Source organism: Limanda limanda, chromosome 11, assembly GCF_963576545.1.
Source record: "Limanda limanda chromosome 11, fLimLim1.1, whole genome shotgun sequence".
NCBI lineage: Eukaryota > Metazoa > Chordata > Actinopteri > Pleuronectiformes > Pleuronectidae > Limanda > Limanda limanda.
Window position 1 is genome coordinate 7,838,870 of NC_083646.1, and position 13,361 is coordinate 7,852,230.

Consider the following 13,361-nt stretch of genomic DNA (forward strand, 5'->3'; position numbering starts at 1 on the left):
ATTGTGTGTTTAAGTCAGGCATGGACATGGGTGTTCCCTCTTGATGTGATGCTCTCCCTGGGGCCCCCGGACCTCCAGGCCAAACTAAAGTCATGAAATCATCCAGTGTTGAGCATCTTGGCATCTCGGGCACCCATATACCCGAGGATTTACCATCGGTTTCTCTAGGAAAACACAGGCGTGGGGAAGAAGACGTGCACAAAGAGGGAGTGGGAGGTGAGGGAGAGCTCCGTCCAATGGAGCCAGGGCAAGAATTTATGGTCAGGAAGAGCGATGAATGTGTAATTTACGGTGCATACTCTACCATTCCCCCTGCCCTCCCCTTCGGTAATGAGAAACAGCTGTTTTGTTGTGGGGCCAGGACATGGTATACCCCCTCCCTTCTGGCTATGACACACCATTAGTTTTTATTTCTGTCTCTGCTTTTACGACCCCTGCCCAGGCGCCAGCGTTTGGCCGGTGATTGGGGCCATGACACCATCTAAGCTCGTCCACCTCCCAAGATGGCCACCTAGCCTTGGAGACGGCCGTATCGTACCGTCACTACCGAGGTAGACGGCCTCACACTCCTCAGCAGAATATTTAGAGGTTTTGATTAAACCCTTAAAGGCATGCCTGCTGTGGAAAACATCTAATTTTAATTGAGCAAGATTGACGTTCACATCTATTTCAAGTAAATGATGATCCTGCTCAAGCAAAGAGACACAAACCCTGATGATAAATTGGCCTCCTTGGTGAAAGAACAAAATCAGTGTATGAATAATGTTTCATCTGCTTCATCTGAACTTTATTTAGGCTTTCACAGAATAAGCTATACATGATGATACTAATACCTCTTTTGCGTCCGAACATATTCAGTATCACGATCCGTAGTATGAATGAATAACTGTAGCAAGTAACTTCTCCGGAAACTATCGAGTGGAAAGCAAACAGACCCTTGGAAAACATTCTAGACACAAAAAGAAAAGAAATCTCTGTAACTGCATTTTATGAAGCTTTTGGATTATAAATGTGTAAAAAAATGCTTTGATTGTTCTGAAACTTGAGCAGTAGGAAACCTTATAGTTGTGCAAAATCTTCAGACCCTGTTGCAAATGTACATGATTACTGAGCAGCGGATGATTTGATGGCTTATAAAACAATCGGTGGCTTGTACGATACTGCATATTCGATATATCACCGTGCATTTACATTGTCTTCCTCTCGCTATGCACACACTATTGCTTTCGATCTGTGAGAACAAGATTCACACACATGAACGACAAGAGACATGATTCCGTGCAGAAATGCATTCAAAGTACTCAAACGACCAGACTTTAGACACACACACACGCACACGCACACACACACACACACACACACACACACACACACACACACACACACAGAGAGACACACACTCTTGCCTTCACAATTGCACACTCATGCAACCTTGTACCATGCAAATATTATTGTTTTTTTAATTCTCCATTTTTTTTTGTGCGAAGTTTTTTTCCGATACATCAACTTTTGAACAAACGACTACGATACGAAATGGCCAAAGTCTGTTGTAGTCCACTCCGTCGACCCTCCTGTCCTCAATGACCACAATTAATTTCCAGTGCCTTTCCTTTTTTTTTTACTTAAAACTATTCACTGTCTTAACATCTCTTACAGCGGCTGTTGTGAGAATCCATCCGCCTCATACCGACACGAAAACAAATCAAGAACACGTTGCGATTAAAATTGGACTGTGAGAAAGTGAGGGAGCTGAGGAGGCTCCTTCATTCATTGTCAGGTTTCCAGCTTCTGATGGTGCAGTGATATTGTTCTATTCATGCTGCTGAACCACAGTCTCTTCACCGGGCATTGCTCCCCTCAACAGAGATCCCTCAACAGAAAGTCACACAAGTCTCTTCCAGACAAGTTCATCTATTCAAAGAGCTCGGCAAAGCCTCCTGCTCCACAGCAGCAACCCTCTTGTTCTCTTTGCATCTCCTGCAACTCGTAGCAGCGTTAATCCGTTCCTTCACTTTCACCTGGTCGTCGATGGCGGTCACCGCTGGGCGAGGCACTGTCTCTGCTTCTCTCTCCGCCCCAGCGAGCCCGCACTGACGATTAGGATACAAAGCTGGTTGTGATGCTCGCAGCAGTGGTTGTCCTGCTCTGGCCTTTTCTCCTCTTCCCGCCACCGCCGCCTCCTCCTCCACCTCCTCCACCTCCTCCACCTCCTTTTCCTTCTCGTCCTCGCCCACGAGTATTCTCCCTCTCCCTGCGAGTCGTATCGTCTTGTTGGTCTCCTTTATTCTTCCCCTCTGAAATGTGAAAACATAGAAAACATGAGTCATAGATTTAACTGTTGTCTGTCATCATCGGATGTTGTATGATGAAGAGCCTCTACTTGGCAAAGCAGCATAAAACATGATAAGCATCAACCCGATCAGGCTTTATTGTGTTAATTCCATTTCACAGTATTACCATATTGATAACATATATCTAAATAAGCTGTGCATCGTGTCTGAGATTACTGGTTGCAAAAGTGTATGCACTACTACACTATATAACATAATTTTCTGTCATGATAATTCATTTTTATGAGCTTCAGGTCGTGTCAAATAATCCTACATCCTGCAGATGTATCTCTGAATACCTTAATAAAGTCATTATTTTCTGATTAATGAGCTTCTGATTGTCTCTCTAGCCCTTTTATTTGCAGAGATATCTTGGATTTTTGTATTTTATGGATCATACTTAAGTTGATCTTGACTTTTAAATCTCAAAACCTTTAAAAAGTGTATTATCTGGAGATAAACTCCCAAGTAAAACTCCCAGTTTGGTGACTATCCATGAAAGTTGTGCATCAGTTGAACAATCAGGTCACAATTGAAATTTGGCCAGATGCCCCAACACCTAAAAAAATGAAGAATGCATCAACTGGATTTCTTGGTTAGTGCTCATTTAAAAAGAATAATTCATATGCTGACACAACAAATTAAGATGGTGGGCATTACCTTATACCTGACATTTAGCATTTAGCATTTAGCTTAAAGCGTAGCTGTTGACTGGATCTGCTCTCACAAGTTCGCGTTGCGTTAACGCTTGATGGCGGGACGCTTGGCTTTCAAGCTAAAGCATCATAACAACTATCAATACAGTGCTAAAGAGACGTACACAGAAGGAATCCACATCCAGATAAAACCAAGTTAGCCAACTCTGCCTCCACTTTCCCATCAACATGATTTGATTGGCTGGTTAACACGTCCTACTCTAAGCTTCTCCTTTGTCCCACAGCAGAATTCACACCTGTCACTCATGCTAAGTGTGTCGTGTCCCTTTAAATACAAGCATCCATCATGGCGTCTGCACACGACCCATTCAGGGGGGGGGTAAGAGCTGCAGAGGAGCTCATGTATAGACGCTGAGAGCACTACCTCCGTCAAATTACATTAATTTCTGTCACATAAATCACCTTGAAATCACTTCTGGCTTAATGAGTTAAACACTGTCAAGGGCCCACTAATGGCCCGTAAGGACATAAAGAGCTGTCACAAAGTGGAAGTGGACATGTGTCTAGTCTCAGATGGCTATTGTTTAGGCAGCACGTATTATGTTTTGTATATTTGTGGGAGTACAGTTACGCTGGGGGATGTTTGTTATGAACTCGTGTGCCGAGAAACTCTGCACATCCTAGAAACCGAGTGAACGCGGGCCAAGGGCTGGACAGTGTTCACTGCGCAGTTGACAACCGTGCGGGTTTATGGCGCCACCGTGTTTGTCTACTGCCGTGGAGCAATAACTTAAGGTCTGCGTCTATTTCCCTGAAAAAGCGTTTTCGAAACTCGTCGTACAAACAGTTATGGTTTCCCTGGCTTAAGCGCAAATGAGGGGAAAAAAGCCCAAAAAGCCCCAAGTTGCGTTGTTTTCTCGAATTTCACCAAAAACAATCTTTCCGCACAGCCACTGAAAATCATTATCTGGTGATTTGATGTGGCTGAATGTGTACAGACCTGACACAGAAGCATTCGCTCACCGCAGGTCCTTGCAGAGTCACAGTTGCTTCACTCGCAACTTCGAATCAAAAGGCTCACTCGCACACAGTAGTGCACAAACAAGAACAACTCGTCCTTTTGGAAAACCATTAGCACACATAGTCCGATTTAACGTCCAGCGTGTTCCTCGTTTGTGTCGTCCTGAAACAATAAACATATTTCTAAACTTTTTTAATGGCCTCTATTCAAACAAGCACTTAGTAGTGAGTGGCAATAATTTCAATTTAAATCATCGAGGGGAAGATAAGTAGAGGCTGAGTGAAGTGAAGGGTCCTCGCACACGCTCTGTAGCATCTGAGCCGCCGTGCTTTCTGTTTAAGGACTTAATTACTCCTCTAACAAATTACTAACCGAGCCAAGAGAGAGGGGACTCCATCAGTTTGTGACAGCTCTGATTGCTACTCCGCTCCGTCCAAGCTAAACAATTGTCCCTGACAGATGCAATAACACATCCCCAAAAATCCTGTTTTTGCGTGAGACCCTGCAGCGGAGCTTCAGGGAAAAGGGGAAAAGAATCTGCAGCCAAATCAACACAAAGCGTGAGATCTGCAGAGCACTAAATCACGGATGTTGTACAAGGTCTGTCCCGTGTTTTATATAGCTCACCGGCCAACTCCCACATGAGTCCACAGTTGCTCTCAGTGTTTACCCACATTACCGGGTCATGGTACCATCACCCATGAATTACCTCAGAGAGGAAGTGGCACTTTGGCAGAAATATGCTTTTTATTTTCCAGAGTATGTATTTAGCCAGAGCCGGCCCGAGCCTTTTTTGGGCCCTAAGCAGAATTCAAATTTGGGGCCCACACCACCTCGGAAGCCAATGTGCTATTGAATTGTTTACACAGACACATAACTACTGTCAGATCCTAAATGACTAAATCAGCCTTTTATTACTTTATTGGTACAAATAATTACTCTCACTCTACCTCATAAGTAGATGAAATCCAATGGCGCTGCTTGAAGAAGTGCTTTGGAAGTTACGGCTATAATTAATCCAGAATGACATAAACACTACATTCAGTGAAAGCAGTGGAGAAATTTTATAATAAAACAGATGTTAGGAGCAGTCAAGATTTTGTGATGCGTGCATGACCAACGTGCTTTAATCAATCCACGACTCTGCCTGAGAAAATGTTAAAATTTTGTTTAGTTTACCGAGTTACAGAATGTCCTTAAATGCATCACCAGCTGGCTGCAGACAGTAACACAGAGCTTGAGGCTAAAACGTACACAGAGTATCAGACTGTCACGTTACATGACTGAAAAGGGGGTTTGCAAAGACAAATAATTGTTTTTTAATTAATTATTGTATTCTATATATCTTATTATTATTTTAAAGGGCGAACAGCGCCCACCAGAAAGGGGGCCCCTTAGGCGGCTGCCTGGCCTTTGCCTTTGGCCCTGTATGTAGCAGAAGAAAAATCAGGACTGAAATCCTCCTTGACGTTGGTAAATCTATGACTCATCACTCGTCAGGTGAAACATTCACTCCGAGATATTTGGCGGTTCCCAGAGCAGCTTTTACACGGCAGTATATAATATTACATTTAATTCTTCCAGGATACAGGTGTCAAATTTCCTTCTCATTTATTGAATTGTTCCGTGACAACCTGTCTGATGAGGAGTCTGCTTCTCGCTGAGCAATCACAAAGCAACCCAGCTTCCTTCCCTGCAGACATCACTGATCTATATGGGACAACGTCAGATCAGGTTCTGTTTCTGAGACGCGGAGCCCCCGGAGGAATTCTCCCAGACGACAGGCTGGTGTCAGAATATGCAAGCCTCCTCCGTGTTTACGCACAAATATCCAAGCATATCATCTGTGACATGTTGCAACATCTGCACTGACGCCAAGACTGTGCAGATATTGTTACACAATGTCGCTGCTGTATCCAAAATCCCCTAAGCGTGTCCCCAACCAATAAAGGCTTTAAATACCGCCGCTTGGCAGCTCCCTACGTCTCTGCAAATAAGTGTTTCCAACTTTGGTCAAAATTGGTGGGTTATGCAAAACAGATTAGCGTCTGGTGGCGTTTGGGAGAAAAAAATGACTCCCAAGAGTGAATCCCTCTTAGCTCAAGAAAACAATTTCTATAATTTGAATAAATGAAACCGAGCAGTTATTATTTTCATACATTTAAAGATTTGTCATCTAAGCATCGATTTATCATTTCTTTGCCCCCAAAAAAAGCATTTATATAATGTCAACTTTGGACCACATGGCCAGATCTTTCATTTATTAGCCTCATCAGCATCTGATAAGCTGCTGTGAAAGCCGATAATGGCCATCGACTGGTGAGAAGGACTGTTAACCTGCTGGAGAGCAAGCTGCTGTGTGGGTGATAAGAGCCCAAGCAAACATGTCATGGCCATGTAAACCTCACGCTTCAGCGGTCCTCAGAACAAATAGCTCTCCCCGGCTCTGATCCGGCTCCAGCTCTTCAGTGTGTAATGCCCTTCATCTGCTTGGCTCGGAGGTTCGGGTTTATTGTTTACATGCTGAGAAGTCAAGAGGTTCTGTATCCTTCTGCGAGCTCGGCCAAACCAAACCCAATCAACACGCCGTGGGTCACAAACACACTGGCGGGAACTCAGCCTTTCAGATGTTGAGTAATGGTTCCATCAGTCATCACATTAACTGGAGGAGACATTTCATGAAGTAACTTGATTTTACTGCGTCTTTATCTGTAATCTGATTTATAACTGGAGTTTTGAATTTGTCATTGCCATCATTTACTCTTCATTGTGCACTGTTTTTTTTGTTGCCGTGTTTGTATTTGTGTTTACCTCTTGCACAGGGCGTCTTGTTCACCACGCACTTCTTCTTCTCTGTCTGCGGAGCGCAGGGTTCTGAGGGCGGCGAGGCGTCCGAGCCGGCGACCTGCAGCAGCGGCGAGCGGACCCGAGACTGCGAGCCTTTCTTAAATCCACATGTCTTGTTCTTCTTCATGCAGGAACCCCACGGGCTCCACTCGCCCAGTTTGCACGCTGCAGCACGCTGACCTGGGGGAGAGAACAAGGGATGCAGAGGGTGAATGGTTTACAGCTCCAGCTTCTCACATTTGTTCTGCAGCCTTCCCGCCTGCTCCTCTACGGCTCAGTAGTTTTAGCCCAGGATAACGAGTTTAGGTAATTTCCAAATCTGAAAGCAATCTTAGGGTTTTGACTTGAGATGGGCAGATTGAGGGGGTTGCCATGAACCTGAAAATGTTCAAAAACATACGGCTTAAGTGTGCTTCCAGAAAATAGCCTGTTTTTTAAGGTCATGATTTAAATTCTCAGGGTCAGGTTAAAGCAAGCGAAGCCAGAAAGTCAGTCCAGAGCTGCAGGTCTGAGCCAAGACGGCTGGGGAGCTCCGGCTTTCACTGTTAATGATGTCGTTTCTGACTTATTCTCAACAGAAACAAAACCACACGGAGGAAAGACCAAGACATTCTGTTATTCTTCTCAAAGTGTTCTCCTCCCTTTTTTTTCCAGGCCAAAGAACCGAACGCAACCCGGCCTCTCAGATGAAGAGATAAGAGATTTTTTAAATATAACAGGTAGATTTCATAGATGCTGTGTTTATGTTGTGAAGCTTCGAGGTTACTCACCGACACACTCCATGGTCTCGTTGGCGGCGAGCTGATCCGGAGGGCAGCTGACGTAGCATCGGCCGCTGTGCGAATACAAGCCCTCCTTACATTTTGTGCAAAAATTGCGATTGAAACACGCTTCACAGTTGTCTATTTTACATTCTGAAAGACAAAAAAACAAAGGATTCCAATGAAATCACTCACAAGTCATTTAGATTCTGGGGAAATCTGATTTTGTACTGTTAATGTCATTGTTTTGTTTCTTCTACAGAAGTCGTGGGTGCATTCACATAAATCCCTCTTTTGATGGAGTATTGATTGCATTCTGGATCAAAAAGAGGAAATCATTCTCCAAAGAAAGAGAAAATTTGATTCCCTCTGAGGGATTAATTGGTGATTAAACAACACGGGGTCTATTTCGTGGGGAATAACTCTCCTCCCTTAAAAACACATGCACCACAGGCCTTGTTGTTTTGGAAACGTGGGTTTGAACAGTGCAGCCAGGAACGTTTCGCTTCCCTCTGCTTCTCCAGAGTGGGTTTATCCACACCTCAGACTCATTACAAACCTCGGATGCTTCAGTCAAACAAAGGGCTTCTTTAAAATTTGGATAATAAAAAACACAGGACGATAAAAAGCAGACAACTTAAAAAACCCCAAAAAGCTTTGGTCTCGTCAAGAAAAGCATTTCCTCATTCGCTTCATCCATTCCATCTGAATGAACCGAACTCGGAACAAAACAGTGAGGAAGATCGTTAAATTTTAATGCGTCTATATTTTTTATACGGGGGGTTAATCTCACTGTGTCACGTGTGTGAAAGTAGAGAATTTCTACTCTACTGCTCCTGGTCTGAATCCAAGGTCAGAAATGATCCAACATCCAAATCCCTCTTTGGGATCTTTAAGTCCTTCCCTTCTGCTCCCAATTACTATTTTTAAGCCCTTGACAGCTAAATTTGACAGTGCTGACGTTTGCAGCCCTATAATGTGAGACAAATGTTTCTAACAAGACACTGCGGGTTGATATGTACAAAGTTGGATGATTGGATAATAACCCAGGTTAGCCGCTGAGGGCCTCAGAGAAGAATTTGAGAGAAAGTTCAGCCCTTTCTGCGAAAACAAATCAGGGCATGGAAAACAAATACTGCACTAAAAAAACAAGGGATTTAATTTGATGCAAATTATCTGGTGATTTTGAAAAAGTTACAAAAATCTCAGAAGCTGTCACTTACACAGATGCAACAGAAAAAATTATAAACACACGTTTCAAACAAACAATATACAGAATTGTCATCATAATGGTTTTATATGATTTGAGGTTGTGTATGTTTGCGTTGTGTATAAACTTAATTTATCACATCTGACAGATATTGGGAGGCAAGGGAATCAAACGTCAAACAAAAGAAGATGTGTGTTGTTATGTTTTACTTCCTCTGGTAGTCATTTACTGCCGGCATCTGCCAGATATCTGCACCGATATCACTTTCTTAAAGTAATGAGCGTAACGGAATGTCATCAACATGAGGTCCAAATGAAGGTGGGAGGAGTCAGCATTCATTTTATTGAAGGAAATATAATTTTATAAACATTTCACTTTGCAAAGACTTATTAGATGTAATTTATACCCTCAACTTTCAGGTTTGAGAGACTCTATATATGACACACTGGATGCATCAGTGTACAATACGTGTTAAGCGAAAGAATCACAATTGGATTGTGGCCTGGCCTGATCCGTGCACACGAGGGCCCAAAAAGATACAGGCATCCTCCCAAAAAACTGACAAATCAACATCGCATTAGAACTGTTTTTGTTGGGATTTTTATTGCAGTCCTATTTCTGCCCACACGTAACAGGCTGAGGTGCTGGCACTCCTCGGCATAAAGTGCAGGACCAAAGTATGCCATGAGGCAGCCAAACCTGCCTATAACCATAAAGAAGATTGTTCACTTACAGAAAAATGTACTGACATTCCTTCTGTGCAGCACATTTTCTGAATTTAGCATCTTTACAAAAGGATAAGTGGAAACAACAGAAGGATTTCATCAAGTGGTCACTTATTGCTTATTAGTGGCCAGATGCGTCCTGTTAGTGAGCGTTCAGTAATAAGGTAATATAGTACAATTTATTCAGAAAAGAGAATAATGAATTGATTACATAAAGATCACTTTCTGCATCAATAGGTTAGGTACATTAAACACACACAACGGAAAGATAAACAAGACGAGAAACTAACAAAACATCTCCTCAAAATAACCCTACTGGTCATACAGGGAGACTGAGCTGCCTCCACCCACTGAGCTTAAAGATTCCAGATGTGTATTTACAAATCACAGCATGTTCATGTAACCCTGACACTCGGGGGTGTCCCAGGGTCGAGAGTCTACTACAACAACAACAAAAAACTCACGGGTGCATCTGTTGTTGCCTTCTGGGTTCCTCATCCCGAAGTATCCCACGGGGCAGGAGGCGAGGCACACTCCTATCTGACGAATGTCGTTGCGCTCCAGGAAGATGAAGAGCTTGGGCTTACACTTGATGCAGCCATTGTACTCCGAGCATCGGTCACAGCCTTTGGGGCAAGATGGCGGCCCCTCAGTGCTAACTGTGGAAACCGAAAGAAAGGGACAGGTATGAGAAACAGGTGGTTTTGCTCCGCTTGTGCTCAAATTGTTAGCTTGAACTCTGATATTTGGTTGCTTGAACAGTTCCCCTACCCTCCAACTAAACCTGGCATTTAATTGGTTGTTGTTGACTTTGACTTGTTGCACAAAATTATGCAAGCACAGTAGAAAAAATGTATAAGTGCAAGGAGAAGAGCTAAAGCACAGGAAATCGCAAGCAGGGTATATTTGAGTGTAAGCGCAGGGTTTTGAGTGAGAGAAAACAAATCTTGTCTTGCTCTAAAACCGAAAACCATGCTCTTGAATAAAGACAGAAAAAAACCACCCACAAGCAGGCAGCTTGAGGTAAACAACAGAACAACATGGTTTACTAAAAACTGTTTCTTGCCGGGTTAGGATTTTTTTAATGAGAAAATAATAAAAGGCCTTTGTCAAATTCTGTCCAACATTAGGGAACTGTTATATATTCTGGCGTATCCACAGATCCAGTCATAAAACTGCCAACACTTTATCACTCCAACAAGCCGGTCTTAATGCTCGCAGCTTAATCTAACCGGGGGCCGGGCCAAACATCTTTCTTTGAACCGCAGCTCACTGTTTATTTCAAACTGCCTGCCGGAGATCCCTCACAGATTTTAATTTGGAGAAACCCGGGCAATCGTCGCTGACAGTCAACAACCAAGACCCAGTCGAAATCAGGCAACTCGCATCACGCAGGACTGGGGTCGGCCAGGATTGATTTTAAGGAATGAACAGTTACAGACATGCCCGGGAGATGAATATTGTATTTGAGTAGAACCAACCAGCAAGTATCCCCTGGCATGGATCTAAAACTTCCCTGGAGATGTTTTCATACCTCATCTCCTTGCAATCCCAGGTTCGGAGATTAATCCAATACCTTCACGGAAAGAAAATACCTTCTCATATAATTAATTTCTGGGAAAAGTGTTTTTTTCTAGTTGTCATTCGGAGACAAAACCACGTCCATTGGAGTTCATTTACAGCTCAGTTGATTTACTATATCAGCAGTAAAGATACACAGCCTCACACAGACGTCCATCTGCCGCGCTGCCTCCCACAGATAAGTCAGATGGTAAAAGATGCTAAAAGGCTTTTCACGTGAACAGATTACAGATAATAATGAAAGTAATAATGGGGAGCAGAGGGGAGCGCACGAGTCTGCGAATGTGGTGTCATAAACTGTGTGTGACACGTGTTGGACTAAAAAAAGAAAAAGATTGTTTGTGCTGTCTGGAGCGTGAGGAGCAATATGTGCTACTCTTCGCTCTGATGGTTTCAGTTTGATCTCTGCATAACACTTAATCCATTCAGGGAAGAAAAACAGAAAACAAGTCCCCACTCATGTCAACTATCTGCTTGCCAAAGGGGGGGCTGGTCGGATAAGACGCTCAATCTGACGACAGTTAAGACGTAGAAGCTATAAAAGACACATGTAAAACTGCAAATCTCTTCTGTACTCGGAGGGGGAGGGCCTCAAATTACTGACGCTGCAGAGGGTAATCACGTATATGGTGAGTGACCCGAATCCTTCTGTCCTCATTAGCGTGGCACATGACAAAATCCGACAGCATTTATGGTCATTACGCACACATAGGAGTATGTACAGTGAGCTGTAAAATTACACAAACAACAGTTCTTCCTTCCAAGTGTGTGTGATTTTAATCACGCCACATGTGTTTTTGTGGCCAGCCACGGTATTATATGAATCCCGGTTCACAGAAATTGGGGTGAGCTTGGCATTGGCTGAAAGCTCCTCGTGTGGGTAATGGGAAAGGAGGAATTATTTCAAATCTGACAGTAAGACCAGCACCGAGGCTCCGAGGCCGGGACGTGCAGCACCATCTTTGGTTGCGTGAGGTAAGAAAAATGCTTACAACAACATCAGCGGCACGGTCCAATTGAGAGCTTAGAACTGTCAGGTACTCCTTCCATTATGTGCCCACAGAGCCAGACACACAAAGAACGATGGCTTTGAGGGCAAATACCTCGAAACCCCTTCTATAAACAATCCTAATACCCATAAAAGTTTTACGTAAACTGAGAGAAGCATAATCTCAAAAAGAGGAAGAAAGATGAGCCATTCAGCAGGAACACTGAAGCCGGCCCGCCCAGGAAAAACAAAAAAGAATGATGAGAAAATAAACAAAATGTTATCTTTGCTTTGGTTGTTAAATGTTTACAAGACACCCACCACTGTGACTCAGACCGCAGTAACGAAAGGCAGCAGGGCTGAAGAAGAGGGAGAGGGAGAAAAAGAGAGAGGAAAACAAACTGAGAACGAGAGGACTCACCCCGTCTCTGCCTTCTCGCCTTGGAGAGCTTGAGAGCGTCGCTGTGACCCATGGAGCTGAGGAAGACCATTGCCAGCGCCACCAGTCCCAGCTGCATAGTCTCTGTTGCCTTCCCGGCCACGCAGGGTCCCCCCCTGCAACCAGATGGATCAGGTGGGGGGGCCCCCTTCCTCTGTGGGACAGGTGGATCCCTCTGCTGCGGGGACAGATGATCCCTCCTCTCTACTGTGGTTCTGCTGGCTCTGTCTGTCTCTCCCTATCCCCCCCTCCACGCCTCTGGCTCTCTGTGTCTTTCTCTCTAGTGGCTGCTGCGTCCGCAAGTCTGTGTCGTGGAGGTTGATGCTCCAAACAAGCCCGAGGCACAACAAACCATCACACTGGTGGTAGTGCTGACGATGGGAGCCGACAGAGCCGGGCTGCAGGACGGAGGGGGGGCACTTCAGGGGCTGTCAAGAGCATGAAGAGGAGGAGAGAACGGAGGAGAGGAGAGTGTGGAAATCCTGCTGGTTCAACCCATGAACCTTGGGGTGGACTGGCAGGGAAGCAGGAAACCTGCTGTTTGCGGAGAGCTCTCTGTCAGTGAAGAGCACGAGAGCACGACTCACTCAGAGATGATGTAAGGATGCAATAAAGTGAAAACTTGCAGATGGAAGAAAGACGGATGCAGGATCTTGATTATGAGTGACAACACATCTGCTTGCACCAGGACCTGCTGAGAAGAAAAGACAGAAAGATGGGAAACAGATTTAGGAAAAACCTTTTTAACACGCACAGAAAAACCAAGATTAAAGAAATAGTTATAAATCTTTTTGATAATATGC

The 13,361-nt window shown here is 44.1% G+C and overlaps 1 protein-coding gene across 1 annotated transcript; it reads right to left on the bottom strand.

Annotated features, from left to right (window-relative positions):
* Positions 1 to 1,412: 1,412 nt before the first annotated feature.
* rspo1 (R-spondin 1) lies at positions 1,413 to 12,781 on the bottom strand. Its single transcript, XM_061081692.1, has 5 exons — positions 12,541 to 12,781; positions 10,015 to 10,209; positions 7,625 to 7,768; positions 6,819 to 7,034; positions 1,413 to 2,294 (listed from the first exon to the last, which is right to left on the bottom strand). The coding sequence occupies exons 1-5, from the start codon at positions 12,635 to 12,637 to the stop codon at positions 2,098 to 2,100; spliced, it is 849 nt and encodes a 282-aa protein (XP_060937675.1). The 5' UTR covers positions 12,638 to 12,781; the 3' UTR covers positions 1,413 to 2,097.
* Positions 12,782 to 13,361: the final 580 nt, after the last annotated feature.

What these genes read in the sequence shown, in the direction of transcription:
- rspo1 (XM_061081692.1), bottom strand. Translation starts at nt 12,637, where the DNA reads ATGCAGCTGGGACTGGTGGCGCTGGCAATGGTCTTCCTCAGCTCCATG. An exon ending in GGCGAGAAGGCAGAGACGGG is followed by an intron (nt 10,210 to 12,540) that starts GTGAGTCCTCTC and finishes CGGTTTCCACAG; the next exon opens with TTAGCACTGAGGGGCCGCCA. An exon ending in AGGCAACAACAGATGCACCC is followed by an intron (nt 7,769 to 10,014) that starts GTGAGTTTTTTG and finishes TTTGTCTTTCAG; the next exon opens with AATGTAAAATAGACAACTGT.